General features: G+C 43.2%; 1 protein-coding gene across 6 annotated transcripts in view; it reads right to left on the reverse strand.

The window, feature by feature from the left end:
• The window catches only part of LOC134932978 (oocyte-specific histone RNA stem-loop-binding protein 2-like), a 260,183-nt gene that overhangs the window by 71,089 nt on the left and 175,105 nt on the right, over positions 1 to 13,989 (reverse strand). For 4 of the 6 annotated variants that reach the window (XM_063927877.1, XM_063927875.1, XM_063927874.1 and 1 more), the window contains one exon: positions 8,275 to 8,409. The exons of 1 other annotated variant lie outside the window; for it this stretch is intronic. In XM_063927877.1, the coding sequence (XP_063783947.1) occupies positions 8,275 to 8,409 (135 nt within the window). Of the gene's footprint in view, positions 1 to 7,747; positions 7,909 to 8,274; positions 8,410 to 13,989 lie in introns of those variants that run through there. One more of the 6 variants, XM_063927876.1, reaches the window with a different exon arrangement.

Raw genomic sequence — 13,989 nt, forward strand, 5'->3', positions numbered from 1 at the left:
TGAATAATGCAGTGGCAAGAAGGAATATTTTTGCTGTCCTATTTGACTGGAGAAAAATCTTAATATAGGTAGTTACACCTTATACGGTTTACTCTCCCTTCAGCGCTTTTGTAGCTCTACAAACAGGTAAAAACAGGAGAAAACTATATTTCTTAGGAAAAATAGGGGAAAACCGTGATATTGCTCCAAACAGGACAGCGGAAATATTCCTTCTTGCCACTGCATTATTCAAATGGCATTTTAAATGTTTAAAGGTTTCTTTTTTTTTATCATGTATTGTACTGTCTGTCTATGTATACCAGTATTCGGACCATCAGCATTATATAAACTGTAAATAATATTGTGTTTTTACGCTTTACTGTATATCCTAATAAATTGGATTACACCAGAATTTAAAAGTAAACTGCATATGTGATATTATTTGTTTAGGAGTGAACGCTGGGAGTTATATACGCTAAGCATCAAATTTTTAAGGGCTTGTGGAACCCCCCTTCCTTCCTCAGCTGCTACTCAAATAACAAATAGGAGTTAGCACAGCCCTCACAAACATAGCATATACACACAGACCCCCATCACCACATATACACATATAGTACACACTACACACATAAAGTACACCCCCACATATACACACAAATACCTCCACCACATACACCCACCACCACATACACACTACACAAAGTACACACACCTCCACACTATACACCCACCCATCACATAATACACACAAAGTACACACACACCACATACAGGGCCGGATTAACAATGGGGCGGATGGAGCTGCAGCTCCAAGCCCCCATTGAAAATAGGCCCATAGAGATCCCTGCAGTGCGGCCAGTGCTGACAGGAAAAAATATATTTCCTGTCATCACACACAGCAGCGCACTCACCTCCGGCTGCCCATTCACCCCACCACGGCACTAAACCTGGCTTTCCTTGCAGTATCGATGTGAGGCTCCGCCCGATGCTCCAACCCCATTCGGCCAGAGGCTCCACCCCCTACCAATCCAAAAAGCATGCTTATACTTACCCTCCCCGCTGCAGCTTCCCAACAGGAAAAAGCTTCATGAAAGAGGGTGATGGTCTGGGCAGGGGCTGCTGTCTTTTGGGAGAGCTGTCTTTTAGGTGACTTGCAAGCCACACCAGGCCCTGAGGTCTCCTCCTCTGTAAGTGGTGTCAATATCAGTAAGTTTTGTGTGTTGTGTGTGTGCTTGTGTATGTGTCAGTAAGTGGTGTCTGTCAGTAAGTGTGTGTGTGTGTGTCAGGAAGTGGTATGTGTCAGTAAGTTTTGTGTTGTGTGTGTCAGTAAGTAGTGTATGTCAGTAAGTGGTGTCTGTATTAGTACGTTTTGTGTGGTATGTGTGTCAGTAAGTTTTGCATTTTGTGTCAGTAAGTAGTGTCTGTCTGTAAGTTGTGTCTGTCAGTAAGTATTGTGTTGTATCTGTGTGTGTCAGTAAGTAGTTCCTATGTTGTGCGTGTGTGCCAGTAAGTAATGTCTATCAGTAAGTGGTGACTGCGTCAGTAAGTTTGTGTTGTGTGTGTCAGTTAGTAGTGTCTGTCAGTAAGTGGTGTGGTAAAGAATGAGTGTTTATGTTTTAATGTGGCACCTGTGAAAAAAAGTTAGTTATTACAAACAAATGTTTACAGCCCTTTATATGAGCCCTTTGGCGGTGTAGTACACAGACTTATCCGGAATTTAGACCTAACTGTCCCTACCTTACTTATGGCCACGGGATTACTCAGCCTGGTGTAGAAGCAGCTGTCCGTGGCTTGCTGGTATAATCGTGTCTCTCACTACTGCTGCGTCCAGCGGGGGAGACGTGGTGGATAAGCGGTAACACAAAGGATCTATACAAACTAACGTCCAGCGGATCCAGCGATTGCCAAGTGACGTCATCTGCTCAACTTCCCTGCAGCACGTCTCCCCCGCTGGACGCAGCGGTAGTGAAACGCGATTATACCAGCAAGCCACGGCCAGCCGCTACTACACCAGGCTGAGGAATCCCGTGGCCATCAGTAAGGTAGGGACAGTTAGGTCTAAGTTCCGGACAAGTCTGTGTACTACACCGCCAAAGGGCTTATATAAATGGCTGTAAACATGTGTTACTAATAACTAACTTTGTTTCACAGGTGCCACATTAAAACATAAGCGCTCATTCTTTACCACACATTTATTATTATAATTTGAGCTGCTATATATCATTAGCGCAGAAAACATTTATATATAAATTGTCAGTAAGTAATGTCTGAGGCATTTAGTTTATCTGTGTTAGCAAGCGGTATCTGTATCAGTAAGTTGTATCTGTGTCAGTAAGGGTTGTGTGTTAGTAAGTATGTATGTACCAATAAGTGTTATCTGTTAGTAAGTAGTGTGTGTCAGTAAGGGGTGTCTCAGTAAGTGGTCTGTGTCAGTAAGTTGTATCTATGTCAGTAAGGCGTGTCTGCCAGTAAGTTTGTATGTTCCAATAAGTGGCATCTGTGTCAGTAAGTAGCGTCTTTGTCAGTAAGGGTTATCTGTGTTAGTAAGTGGTATCTGTCAGTAAATGTGTTTGTATCAGTAAGGAGTGTCTGTATGTAAGTGTGTGTGTCAGTAAGTTTATATCAGTGTGTTTGTGACAGTAAGTGTGTCTGTCAGTAAGGGGTGTCTATGTCAGTAAGAGGTCTCTGTGTCCATAAGGGCTATCTGTGTCCATTAGAGATGTCTGTATAGGTAAGTGGTATCTGTCAGTAAGGGGTGTCCGTGTCCAGGGCTGCGTCAGGGGTTGGGGGGAACTGCTGGACAGGAGTACCTGTCCTGGATAGAAAGTGGGGCTCCCTCTGGCTCTTACAGTAAGGGGCTGACACTGTACTTAAGCTCTGGCCCGGCCACGCAGAGCTTATCCTCCAGCTTAGATATGGCCCGGTAACCAGCCAACCTGGCAGCCCACCATTTGTGGGCCAGGAGAGTGCTCGGCAGCCAGCATCTTTTCACTGGTGAGAACCTTTATATTAATGTTGCTGCCGAGAGGGGTATGCGTGTATGTGTGTGTGTGTGAGGGGGGTGAAACAGAAGGAAATGTGAGTGTCAGTGTCGTGGTCACAGAGAGAGAGGGGAATGTTTTGGGGGAAGGGGGTCACTGAGAGACAGGGGAATGTGGGGAGGGGATCCGGTCTTTAGGTCGACAGTAAGTAGGTCGACAATGTTTTGGTCGACCACTATTGGGTCGACAATAAGTAGGTCGACAGGGTTTCTATGTCGACGGGGTCTTTAGGTCGACCTGTTCTAGGTCGACAGGTCAAAAGGTCGACATGAGTTTTTTTACATTTTTTTTTGTTTTGAACTTTTTCATACTTTATGATCCATGTGGACTACAATTGGGAATAGTAACCTAGCCCAAAGCATGCGAGGGGACACGGTGAACTAATTGGGGTTCCCGGTCACTGTACGGAGAAAACGACACAAAAACCCCATCAAAAAATCATGTCGACCTTTTGACCTGTCGACCTAAAGACCCTGTCGACCTAGCATCCCTGTCGACCAATAGTGGTCGACCTACTTACTGTCGACCTTACATACCGCACCCGTGGTGAGGTGGGTCACAGAGACAGGAAAATGTGTAGGTGTCACTGACAGATAGGAATGTGGGGGCAGTATTTGAGAGAGAGGGGAATGTGGCGAGGGGGGTCACTGAGAGACAGGTCAATGTGGCCATGTGACTGAGGCAGAGGGTAATGTGTGGAGGGGGTGTAACAGAGACAGAGGGGAATGTGGCGAGGGGGGTCACTAAGAGACAGGTCAATGTGGCCATGCCACTGAGGCAGAGGGTAATGTGTGGAGGGGGTGTAACTGAGAGACAGAGGGGAATATGGCAATAGGGGCAGCATATGCATGTGTGAGGCTATGTGGGTCGAGGGGGGGGGAAGGGTTTACATATTTTTTTTTCAGTCCCAGGCCCCACAATTTCTGATGGCAGCCCAGTCCCTGCCAGTAGGAGTGTGTGTGTCACTAAGTTGTATCTATTATTAAGTATGTATGTGCCAATAAGTGGTGTCTGTGTCCGGAAGTGCCATATGTCAGTAAATGGTGTGTGTCAATAAATGTTTGTGTTAGTAAGGTATGTCAGTAAGTGTTTTTGTGTCAGTAAGTGGAATATGTCAGTAAGGGGTGCCTGTGTTCATAAGTGATATCTGTCAGTAAGAGGTGTCTGTCTCAGTAAAAGGTGTCTGTGTAGGTGTCAGTAAGTGGTATCAGTAAGTCTGTGTCAGTAGGTGGTGTGTATGTTAATAAGTGTGTCAGTTAGGTGTTTCAGTAAGTGAGTCTATATTTGTATTTGTGTCAGTAAGGGATGTCTGTTGGTAAGCAGTGTCTGTCTGCAAGTGTGCCTGTGTCAGTAAGAGATGTCTATCGGTAAGTGGTGTCTCTGTCAATAGGTTTCTGTATCAGTAACTGTGTCCCATGAGCCCTCAGTTCAGTGTTTGCTCTGTTTTGCCCCCATCTCTGCTCCCCTTTCCCTATCTCCTCTGTATTGCCCCCCTCTTTTCCAATCTTTCCACACCTGCTCTGTTTTGCCCCATCGTTTCTCCCCTTTCCACCTTCTTTGCATGTTGATACAGCTCTCTGTATCATATGGCGGTCACTGCGATGCTCCCTGTATTAAATGCTGGTCACGGAGATGCTCTCTGTATATATGGTGGTCACTGATGCTCTGTATTATATGGAGGTTACAAACTTTTTCTTGTTATAGCGCCACTATTAAGTGGTTGAAGGTAGGCATTAGCTTTGACCTCCATCGAGATAGCCACACCCATGGCACAGGCCACACCCCTATTTAGACCACACCCACACCACACTGGTCACACCCCCACATCACTAATCACACCACCGCAGCGCTGGTCACATCTCCTGCCGAGGCACATAATAGGCCCTTCCTAAATTTCAGCTCCAGGCCCATGTGGACCTTAATCTGGCACTGACCACATATACACACACAGTACACACTACACACACAAAATAAACACCCCACCCACCACAAACATACATACACACACCACACAAACTGTATACACACATTAATCAAGAAGTCATTAAGTTAACCTTGCCAGGCCTCCTGCAGCAGTAGCTCCCGATGCAGTCTGTGGGTCGGAGCTTCGGCCTGTGAGTGAAAGCAGGACCCCAGAGGAGGAGAGACTGGAGAGGGAGGAGCGGCCAGCACACTGCCTGCACGGCTCCATAACATCTCAGGTGAGTGCTGGAGCAGGAGAGGAGGTGGGGCATGGGAGAGAGGACAGCCGCTGACAGTCTGTGACAGAAAAAGTTTTTTTTCCTGTCAATGCTGTCAGTCTCCTGTGGGCCTATTTTCAATGGGGGGCCTGGAGCTGCAGCTCCATCCGCTCCATTGTTAATCTGGCTCTACCCTGGGAGCTGTAGCCAGTCCAAAAAGGTAGAGCCTGAAACTGGAAATGCTGTTGGAGGATAGCAAACCTGAGGTAGCACTGATGGGATGGTGCTATAGGTACATGTAAGTAAGCAGAGGCGGATTGGCCATAGGGTTCGCAGGGAAGATTCCCGGTGGGCCGACGCACCCGTGGGGGCCTGTTTTGTTTGAGGACATGTGGTCCTTTTTATAGACATAATGAATAAATAATTTGCATATATGAAAATTACTTTGCCACTTAGCCTGTGATTGCAGATGATCTAGTGTATGCTCTGTCTGCGTGCTTGGCTGACATATAAGATTGAGTGAATAGTGATTGGGATATGGTTGGTGTAATAAGCAAGAAAATATATATTTCTAAAGAATTATAGTTTCCTAAATTCTAAAGGTGTATCATATAATGTGCTCATAATATTTAAATTTTATTTCTTTTTAAACTTCCCCCTTGATGCTGGACATGCCCACCATCTGGAAAGTTTTTTTTTTTTGGGGGGGGGGGGGGGGAGTGCTGCTGCCATGGCCAATGGCTAGACCTTAAACCTCTGGTGCTGCCCAGGTGGGGCCACTAGAACAAATTTTTCCAGGGCCGCTTTTTGTTCCCAATCCGCCCCTGTAAGTAAGCATCCTGGATATCCAGGAACACCATGAAATCCCCTGGCTCCATAGTCAGGATAATGGACCGCAAGTTTTCCATACGGAACGGAGGCACCCAGATATATATTTGTTCAGAGTCTTGAGATTGAGAATGGGTTGGTAGGATCCATTTGGCTTCTGAACTAAAAACAGATTGGAATAGAAACCTCATCTCCTCTACTGCAGTCAGGAGTAATAGTGTCGGTTCCTACTTCAGTTTTTTTTTTTTTTACTGCGTCCTCTAGAGCCAAGGCCTTCAATTCAACTTCAAGACGGGCTGGTACAAATAAATAAATAAATAAATATAAAAAATTCTTTGAGGAAGGATCTTCCTGAAGGAAAAAAAAGCGTAACCCTGGAGACACTGCTTCTTGCACCCAGGTATCTGTGGTGGAATTTTTCCAAACCCGTGCAAAATAAGAAGTCTGCCTCCCACCCTGGGATCCCCCACCTGGAGGCCTGCACCATCAAACTGACGGCTTGTCTTCTGGTTTAGAAGCTGGGCGTCTGGTTGACCAAGTCTGTTTCTTCCTAGTCTTACCTGATTTATCTGACTGAGACGGTTTGCTGTAAACCTTTCCTTTTGCTTTAACTTGGGCCCAAAAGGACCATAAAGCAGGAAAACTGGGTTTAGACTAATATGAAGGAGTCTGTGCCTCATGAGGGATGCTAACCGGGCAGGAGAGGACTTTGGACTGAAAAACAGCTACCATTCCTCTGCAATTTCCTACCCAGGTATGCATCACCATCTTTGGTTTTTAAGAGAAAGTCTATTGATGTTATAGGATTAAAAGTCTCTGGGTTTTTTGGTTTTGTTTATAAATACAAAACCCTACTCCTTCTGTTTGCCTTTCTCATTTGAAAAAAAAAAAAAAAGGAGGAGAAGAAAGAAGAAGGGGGAGAATATGGGGGAACGGAGCTGATGAGGCTTAAAGACCCACCTACCATGCGAATCATACAAGTTTGTCAGTGATTTATGAAAGGGGGCATCCCCTGAACTTTGTTTGCCGTGTGGACACACGATAAAAATTTATTGTTGCCTGTACACAAGTTTATTTTTGTGAGTTACTGTACTTAGGGGGCATCCCCCAAACTGTCCCTGTTGGGTGAAAGCTAACAGCTTCATTTCGGGGTGATAAGCCAGTTGAAATCTACACTCTTGCGAGTGTTTGGAATAGGGGGCAATCCCATTACATCATCTTACTATTTCAAGTGGCTTCTCAAATGAAAATTGTGATTGTAGTGTGCATCTACCTAAAACAATATTACACGAGGATTTTCCTCTTTGCATTTTTTCTTTTACATGTCAACAAGGACAGTGATACTGGGAACATTCAGGAAAAAACAAGGGTTGCTAAAACATCCAGTCTGGCGCCCGCCGAAACAGCAGTGTAGTCGGAGGTAACAGTTGTCGCAACCCGGCAGAAAGTTGTTGGACTGTCTTTTACCGTACGTTTAAGATGCACAGAAAGATTACGCAAAAGAAAAATACTATACAAAATAAAGCTTGTGGCTGCAAAAAAAAACAAAAAAAAAAAAAACCCCCTAGCAGTCCAACTGTTCACTGTGGCTGGCTCCTTCCGCACACCAAACAAAAAACTGAATTGCCTAAGCCAGTAGGCGGAGATATAGAGGGCTGGCCCAGTGCATCCTGGGAGTCTGAAAAGCTTAACTGTTTGGTTCCCAATCCGCTGCTGCTTCATCATATCCCAAGGCAGATCCTGTGGATCACTGTGGACTCTTATAGAGAAATGAGATTGCAGCAATGTGAAAAACAATGAGACTGTTTATTAAAAGGGGTCTGTTCAGTGAGTTAGGTGGGACTCTTTGTTTTCTTACACTTTGTAGGTAGCCGAAGGGCCTAAAAATAAATAAATACATGGTTTGATATTGTACTACTCTGTTTGCGATCTTTTCCCTTATACAATATAGGTATTTAAAATATCCAACTTCAGATACACAAGTGACAGTCTACGGCCATTGTGTATCAACCGGAATTTAGGTAGTAGTCTGCCATGTGTACATTCTGATAAGCTGCACTCAGGTTAAAAGAGGTCAGAAACCACGCAATGAGTACCTGCACACGTGCAGCAATGAATCAGTTGCAGAGAAAAGGTCACACCTAACGGAATAAAATTCGGAGCACTAAAGCAATTGATTGAGGGGTGTTAGCAGATGGAAGTGTATTATTAGGTAAAATATACTGTAGTAAAAAAACTAGACTTACTCAAATGGCATCCCAGGCGGATCCCAAGCATGGAGAGCACGCCTCCAGAGTTTGATCTGCATGTCCCAAGACCGTCGGCTATACTTCTTATACTTGTTGGGGCTGCGAGGGTGAATTCCTGGTTCCCTTTCATATCTATGCAAGTATAAATGTATATGGCCTAAGTGAACATAAACCTGCTGTACTACTCGCACTAAATCATTGGGCACACTGAAAAACTACTAAGTGAAATAGCAATACAGGTTGAGCATCCCTTATCCAAAATGCTTGGGACCAGAGGTATTTTGGATATCGGATTTTTCCGTATTTTGGAATAATTGCATACCATAATGAGGTGTCATGGTGATGGGACCTAAATCTAAGCACAGAATGCATTTATGTTACATATACACCTTATACAAACAGCCTGAAGATAATTTTAGCCAATATTTTTTATAACTTTGTGCATTAAACAAAGTGTGTGTACATACACACAATTCATTTATGTTTCATATACACCTTATATACACAGCCTGAAGGTCATTTAATACGATATTAATAACTTTGTGTATTAAACAAAGTTTGTGTACATTGAGCCATCAAAAAACAAAGGTTTCACTATCTCAGTCTCACTCAAAAAAGTCCGTATTTCGGAATATTACGTATTTCGGAATATATGGATATGGGATACTCAACCTGTATAACTATTGCACATTTTTCAGTGTAGTACAAACTTACACTTCAAAATGCAAATGATGAATGTGATCTATTTACCTGGACAAAGTCAGACATTTGTTGCCTAATCAATTGCTAGACTCAGTAGCAACTAGTGACACTATTAAGGTATTTGTGTTTAAGTGAAATCAGGGATTTCTAGATAATATATTGCAGACACACGTAAACTGGTGCAGCTCACAGAATAGTTGCCTCCATTCTGTGCCATTTTTAAAGGCCAGGCCAGCCGCGCAATTGCACGGGACGCCGGCCCACGGCTACTGTGTGTCGTATTCTATGCGGTCTGGCTGGCCGTGTAGAACACTGTGAAAAAGTTCCTTCCAAAACGGTCATTGCCTGATAGTTTTAAAAAGGATACTAGAGGATGTGGTGGCCATTTTGGTAGGGATATTTAGAGAAGGAGACCAGAGGGAGGAGGCAGGCAATTGCACAGCAGTGCCGGGAATGTTGCGGCAGCAGGCTAGCTGCAGCAAGAAACAATCCCTGACAACGAGCAGGACCAGTGCCAATTTTAAAGGGGCATTGTGAAAATTACTAAGTGAGGCATGGTGCAATGGGCATTATTGTGTGGGGCACACTTCAGTGCCACGGGCATTACAGTGTGGGGCATAATATGGTTAAGGTAGTATTTTCCTGCAAGACCACAGCGACATTCACATTATCTGCCCCCCCCCCCCCCCCCCATGACTATGGGGAGGGATTAACATTTTTGGGTGCCAAATTGGGAGCTACAATGCCTTGCTTAAATATTCACCCCCCTTCGCAATTTTCATGTTTTGTTGCCTCACAACCTGGATTGTTTGAAGGTTTGCATCATTTCATTCACAGAACATGCAGAAAAATGTATACCAATAGGTAATAGATCGGGCACTGAAGGTTGCCGCACCTCTAATGCTGCTGCTAATTATAATGGGGTAGTCACACCCAAAAATATGGCAAAACACAAACAGTAGCAGCGCTAATTGAATTACTAACACATAAGGATTGAGTGATAAAACTTTCTATTTAATATAATGGCAATCTTTAGCCTAATTAAAACAAATATACACAGCTCATAAACTAAAATAATTAAAATGGGTCTCGGCTTTAAATTGCCTCTGGTAAACAGTCCGTTCCTATTTGGTGAACTGGATAAGCAGATGAACGACTTATGAAAGAAGACTGACTGCGCAGTCTAAACATCCAACTTTACCAATGCCGCTAGAGGTGAAGTCCCTTGGAAATTTTTGATGTAAATGAACGTCCAAGCGGGTTCCTCAATATTTTGCGGTGTCCTTTTCCTTAAGGCGGTGAATTGTTGGATGTCAGAGAATTACTTCCTCAAATTTATCTGCAACAGTGAGCGTCCAGTTCTGGTCCGGATGTAGGCAATGTAAAGTGGCAAATGATGACCCAAAAGTTAGTTCCTGACGCGTTTCGCTGTACACACTACAGCTTTTTCAAAGGAACCTTTGAAAAAGCTGTAGTGTGTACAGCGAAACGCGTCAGAAACTAACTTTTGGGTCATCATTTGCCACTTTACATTGCCTACATCCGGACCAGAACTGGACGCTCACTGTTGCAGATAAATTTAGGAAGTAATTCTCTGACATCCAACAATTCACCGCCTTAAGGAAAAGGACACCGCAAAATATTGAGGAACCCGCTTGGACGTTCATTTACATCAAAAATTTCCAAGGGACTTCACCTCTAGCGGCATTGGTAAAGTTGGATGTTTAGACTGCGCAGTCAGTCTTCTTTCATAAGTCGTTCATCTGCTTATCCAGTTCACCAAATAGGAACGGACTGTTTACCAGAGGCAATTTAAAGCTGAGACCCATTTTAATTATTTTAGTTTATGAGCGGTGTATATTTGTTTTAATTAGGCTAAAGATTGCCATTATATTAAATAGAAAGTTTTATCACTCAATCCTTATGTGTTAGTAATTCAATTAGCGCTGCTACTGTTTGTTTGTCATTCACAGAACATGGCTACAACTTTGAAGATTATTATTATTATTTTTTATTGTGAAGCAAACAAATAGCACAAAACAGAAAACTTCAGCGTGCATAACTAGTCACCCCCCTAAATTCAGTACTTTGTAGAGCCACCTTTTGCGGCAATTACAGCTGCAGGTTGCTTTGGATAAATCTCTATGAGCTTTCCACTGGGATTTTTGCTCCGACTCCTTAAGGTTGGATGGTTTCCGCTTCTGAACAGCAATCTTCAAGTCTGACCACAAATTCTCAATTGGATTGAGATCTGGGCTTTGACTAAGCCATTCCAACACATTTAAATGTTTCCCCCTTAAACCACTCGAGTGTTGCTTTAGCAGTATGCTTCGGGTCATTGTCCTGCTGGAAGGTGAACCTCCGTCCCAGTCTCAAATCACAGGCAGACTGAAACAGGCTTTGCTCAAGAATATTTAGCAACATCCATCTTTCCCTCGACTCAAAACAGTTTCCCAGTCCCTGCTGCCGAAAAACATCCCCACAGCATGCTGTTGCCACCACCATGTTTCACTGTGGGGATGGTGTTCTTGGGTTGATGGGGATGTGTTGAGTTTGCGCCAGACATAGCGTTTTCCTTGGTGGCTGAAAAGTTACATTTTAGTCTCATCTGACCAGGAGCACCTTCCTCCATACATTTGGGGAGTTGTTCACATGCCTTTTGACAAACTCAAAACGTAATTTATATAAGAACAACCGACACAATATCTATGAGTTTGCAAGCTTCAGGTGTTCGTAATTAGGTAAAATAACTTCCAATAGATAAACATTATATATATGCTATTTGTAAGAAAATTAAATTAGTAGATTACTAACCTAAAGCGTTTCTCCCAGAGGATTAATAGAACCACGTCACTGGCGTCCCAGTGGTATTGGTTATTGTTAAAATTCCGCTAATTAGTTCTCACAGTACATGCACTAGCTGATTAGTGAAATTGAGTCAGCATGCAGTTATACAAGTATAGTTATCACCGTGCTGGTTCCTAATTAATTGCAGTCAAGGTTCCTTTAGCAGTATTGCACATGTGGCAACAAATAGCAGAGTTCAATTGCAGAAGCTGCAGCCTTGGAAAGGACACATTCACTACCTGTCTGCTGTATAGTGGCTGTCCTCACGGTGTAAATGGAAAGTATGTGCGGCTGTGTGTGTCTGCGGCCATCAGCAGCCGCCATGGGGCCAGTGAGAACTGCAGCCTGCAAACTTATTCCAAACAAGGGTTCGCCAGCAGCGGGAGAGCCCTTTCAGGCAGGGCAGGAGGCTTGTGTGAGAGCCAGATGGCTGTGGGCGACGTTTGGAAAATCCACCAACAGGAGAGCACAAACGAGGAGAAGTGGGCATCTATACAGCGGACAGGTAGTGAACGGGTCCTTTTCAAGGCTGCAGCTTCTGCAATTGAACTCTATTTGTTGCCACACGTGCAATACTGCTAAAGGAACCTTGACTGCAACTATTTAGGAACCAGCACAGTGGTAACTATACTTATATAGCTGCATGCGGACTCAATTTCTCTAACCAGCTAGTGCATGTACTCAGGGATGTGCATTGAGCTAAATGGCTCAGGATGCACTGGCTAGCACTAGAGCCAGAATTACACAATATAAGAGCCAAAGGGTACATCTGGGCATTATACACAGGTACAACAGTATAAACTCCTGGAAATTTGGTGAGTTTTGATCAGAGATGTGCGGAAGAGATAGGAAGGTCAGCATTGCCTCACCTGCCATAGACTTTTTACTCCAGAGTTTTGCCTATAAAAATTATTAGAATAATGCAAAGTAGATATTTCAAACATATTCTCTGTATTTTTCATATACTTTATACAGTCAAAACACTGGTACAAACGTAAATATGACAGGAAAGGCTCTGCCTCACCCCATCGCACGTCACTGATGTACTGTGAGAACTAATTAGGGTAATTTTAACAATAACCAATACCACTGGGACGCCAGTGACGTGGTTCTATCAATCCTCTGGGAGAAACGCTTTTAGTAATCTACTAATTTATATTTTATATATATATATATATATATATATATATATATATATATATATATATATATATATATATATATATATATATATATATACACACACACACACATATAATAATTGTATATATCCACCAGTGCTCCAAGTGCAGTGATTTTCTCTATTTATTTGTTCTAATTTCTTGTACACAGCTTAGCGTGCCGTGTTCACTCAGCAGCGGGGAACACGATTAATATTAAATGGATTTAAAGCGCCGGTACTTAACCTGCGACCTAGGTCTCAGTTTGCTCATTTATTCTGTTTTAAACTCAAAACATGCCTTCTTATTTTTAACACTAAGTAATGGCTTTTTTCTGGCCACTATTCCATAAAGCCCAGTTCTAATGGAGTGTATGGCTTATTGTGGTCACATGCGCAGATACACCAGTCTCTGCTGTGGAACTCTGCAGCTCCTTCAGGGTTACCTTTGGTCTCTGTGCTGCCTCTCTGATTAATGCCCTCCTTGTCCGGTCTGAGAGTTTTGATGGCCAGCCCTCTCTTGGCAGGTTTGTTGTGTTACCATGCTCTTTCCATTTGAAAATGATGATTTGATGGTGCTCCGGGGGATCAAAGATTTGGATATTTATTTTTAGTTTTTATATAACCCAACCCTGAACTTGTACTTCAACAACTTTATCCCTGAGCTCCTTGGTCTTCATGGTGTGATGCCTCTTGCTTAGTGGTGCTGCAGTCTCTGGGGCCTTTCAGAAAAGGTGCGTTTATACTGACAGATCATGTGACACTTAGATTGCACACAGGTGGACTTCATTTCACTAATTACGTGACTTCTGAAGGTAATTGGTTGCACCAGAACTTGAGGGGCTTCATAGCAAAGGGGGTGAATACATATGCACATGCCAATTTTCAAATTTTTATTTGTAACAATTCTTTTATATAAAATTCTCATTTCACTTCACCAACTTAGACTAGACTATTTTGTACAGATCCATCACATAAAATAAGAATTTACTTACCGATAATTC

This window comes from Pseudophryne corroboree, chromosome 6 (genome assembly GCF_028390025.1).
Source record: "Pseudophryne corroboree isolate aPseCor3 chromosome 6, aPseCor3.hap2, whole genome shotgun sequence".
In the NCBI taxonomy this organism is placed as follows: Eukaryota; Metazoa; Chordata; class Amphibia; order Anura; family Myobatrachidae; genus Pseudophryne; species Pseudophryne corroboree.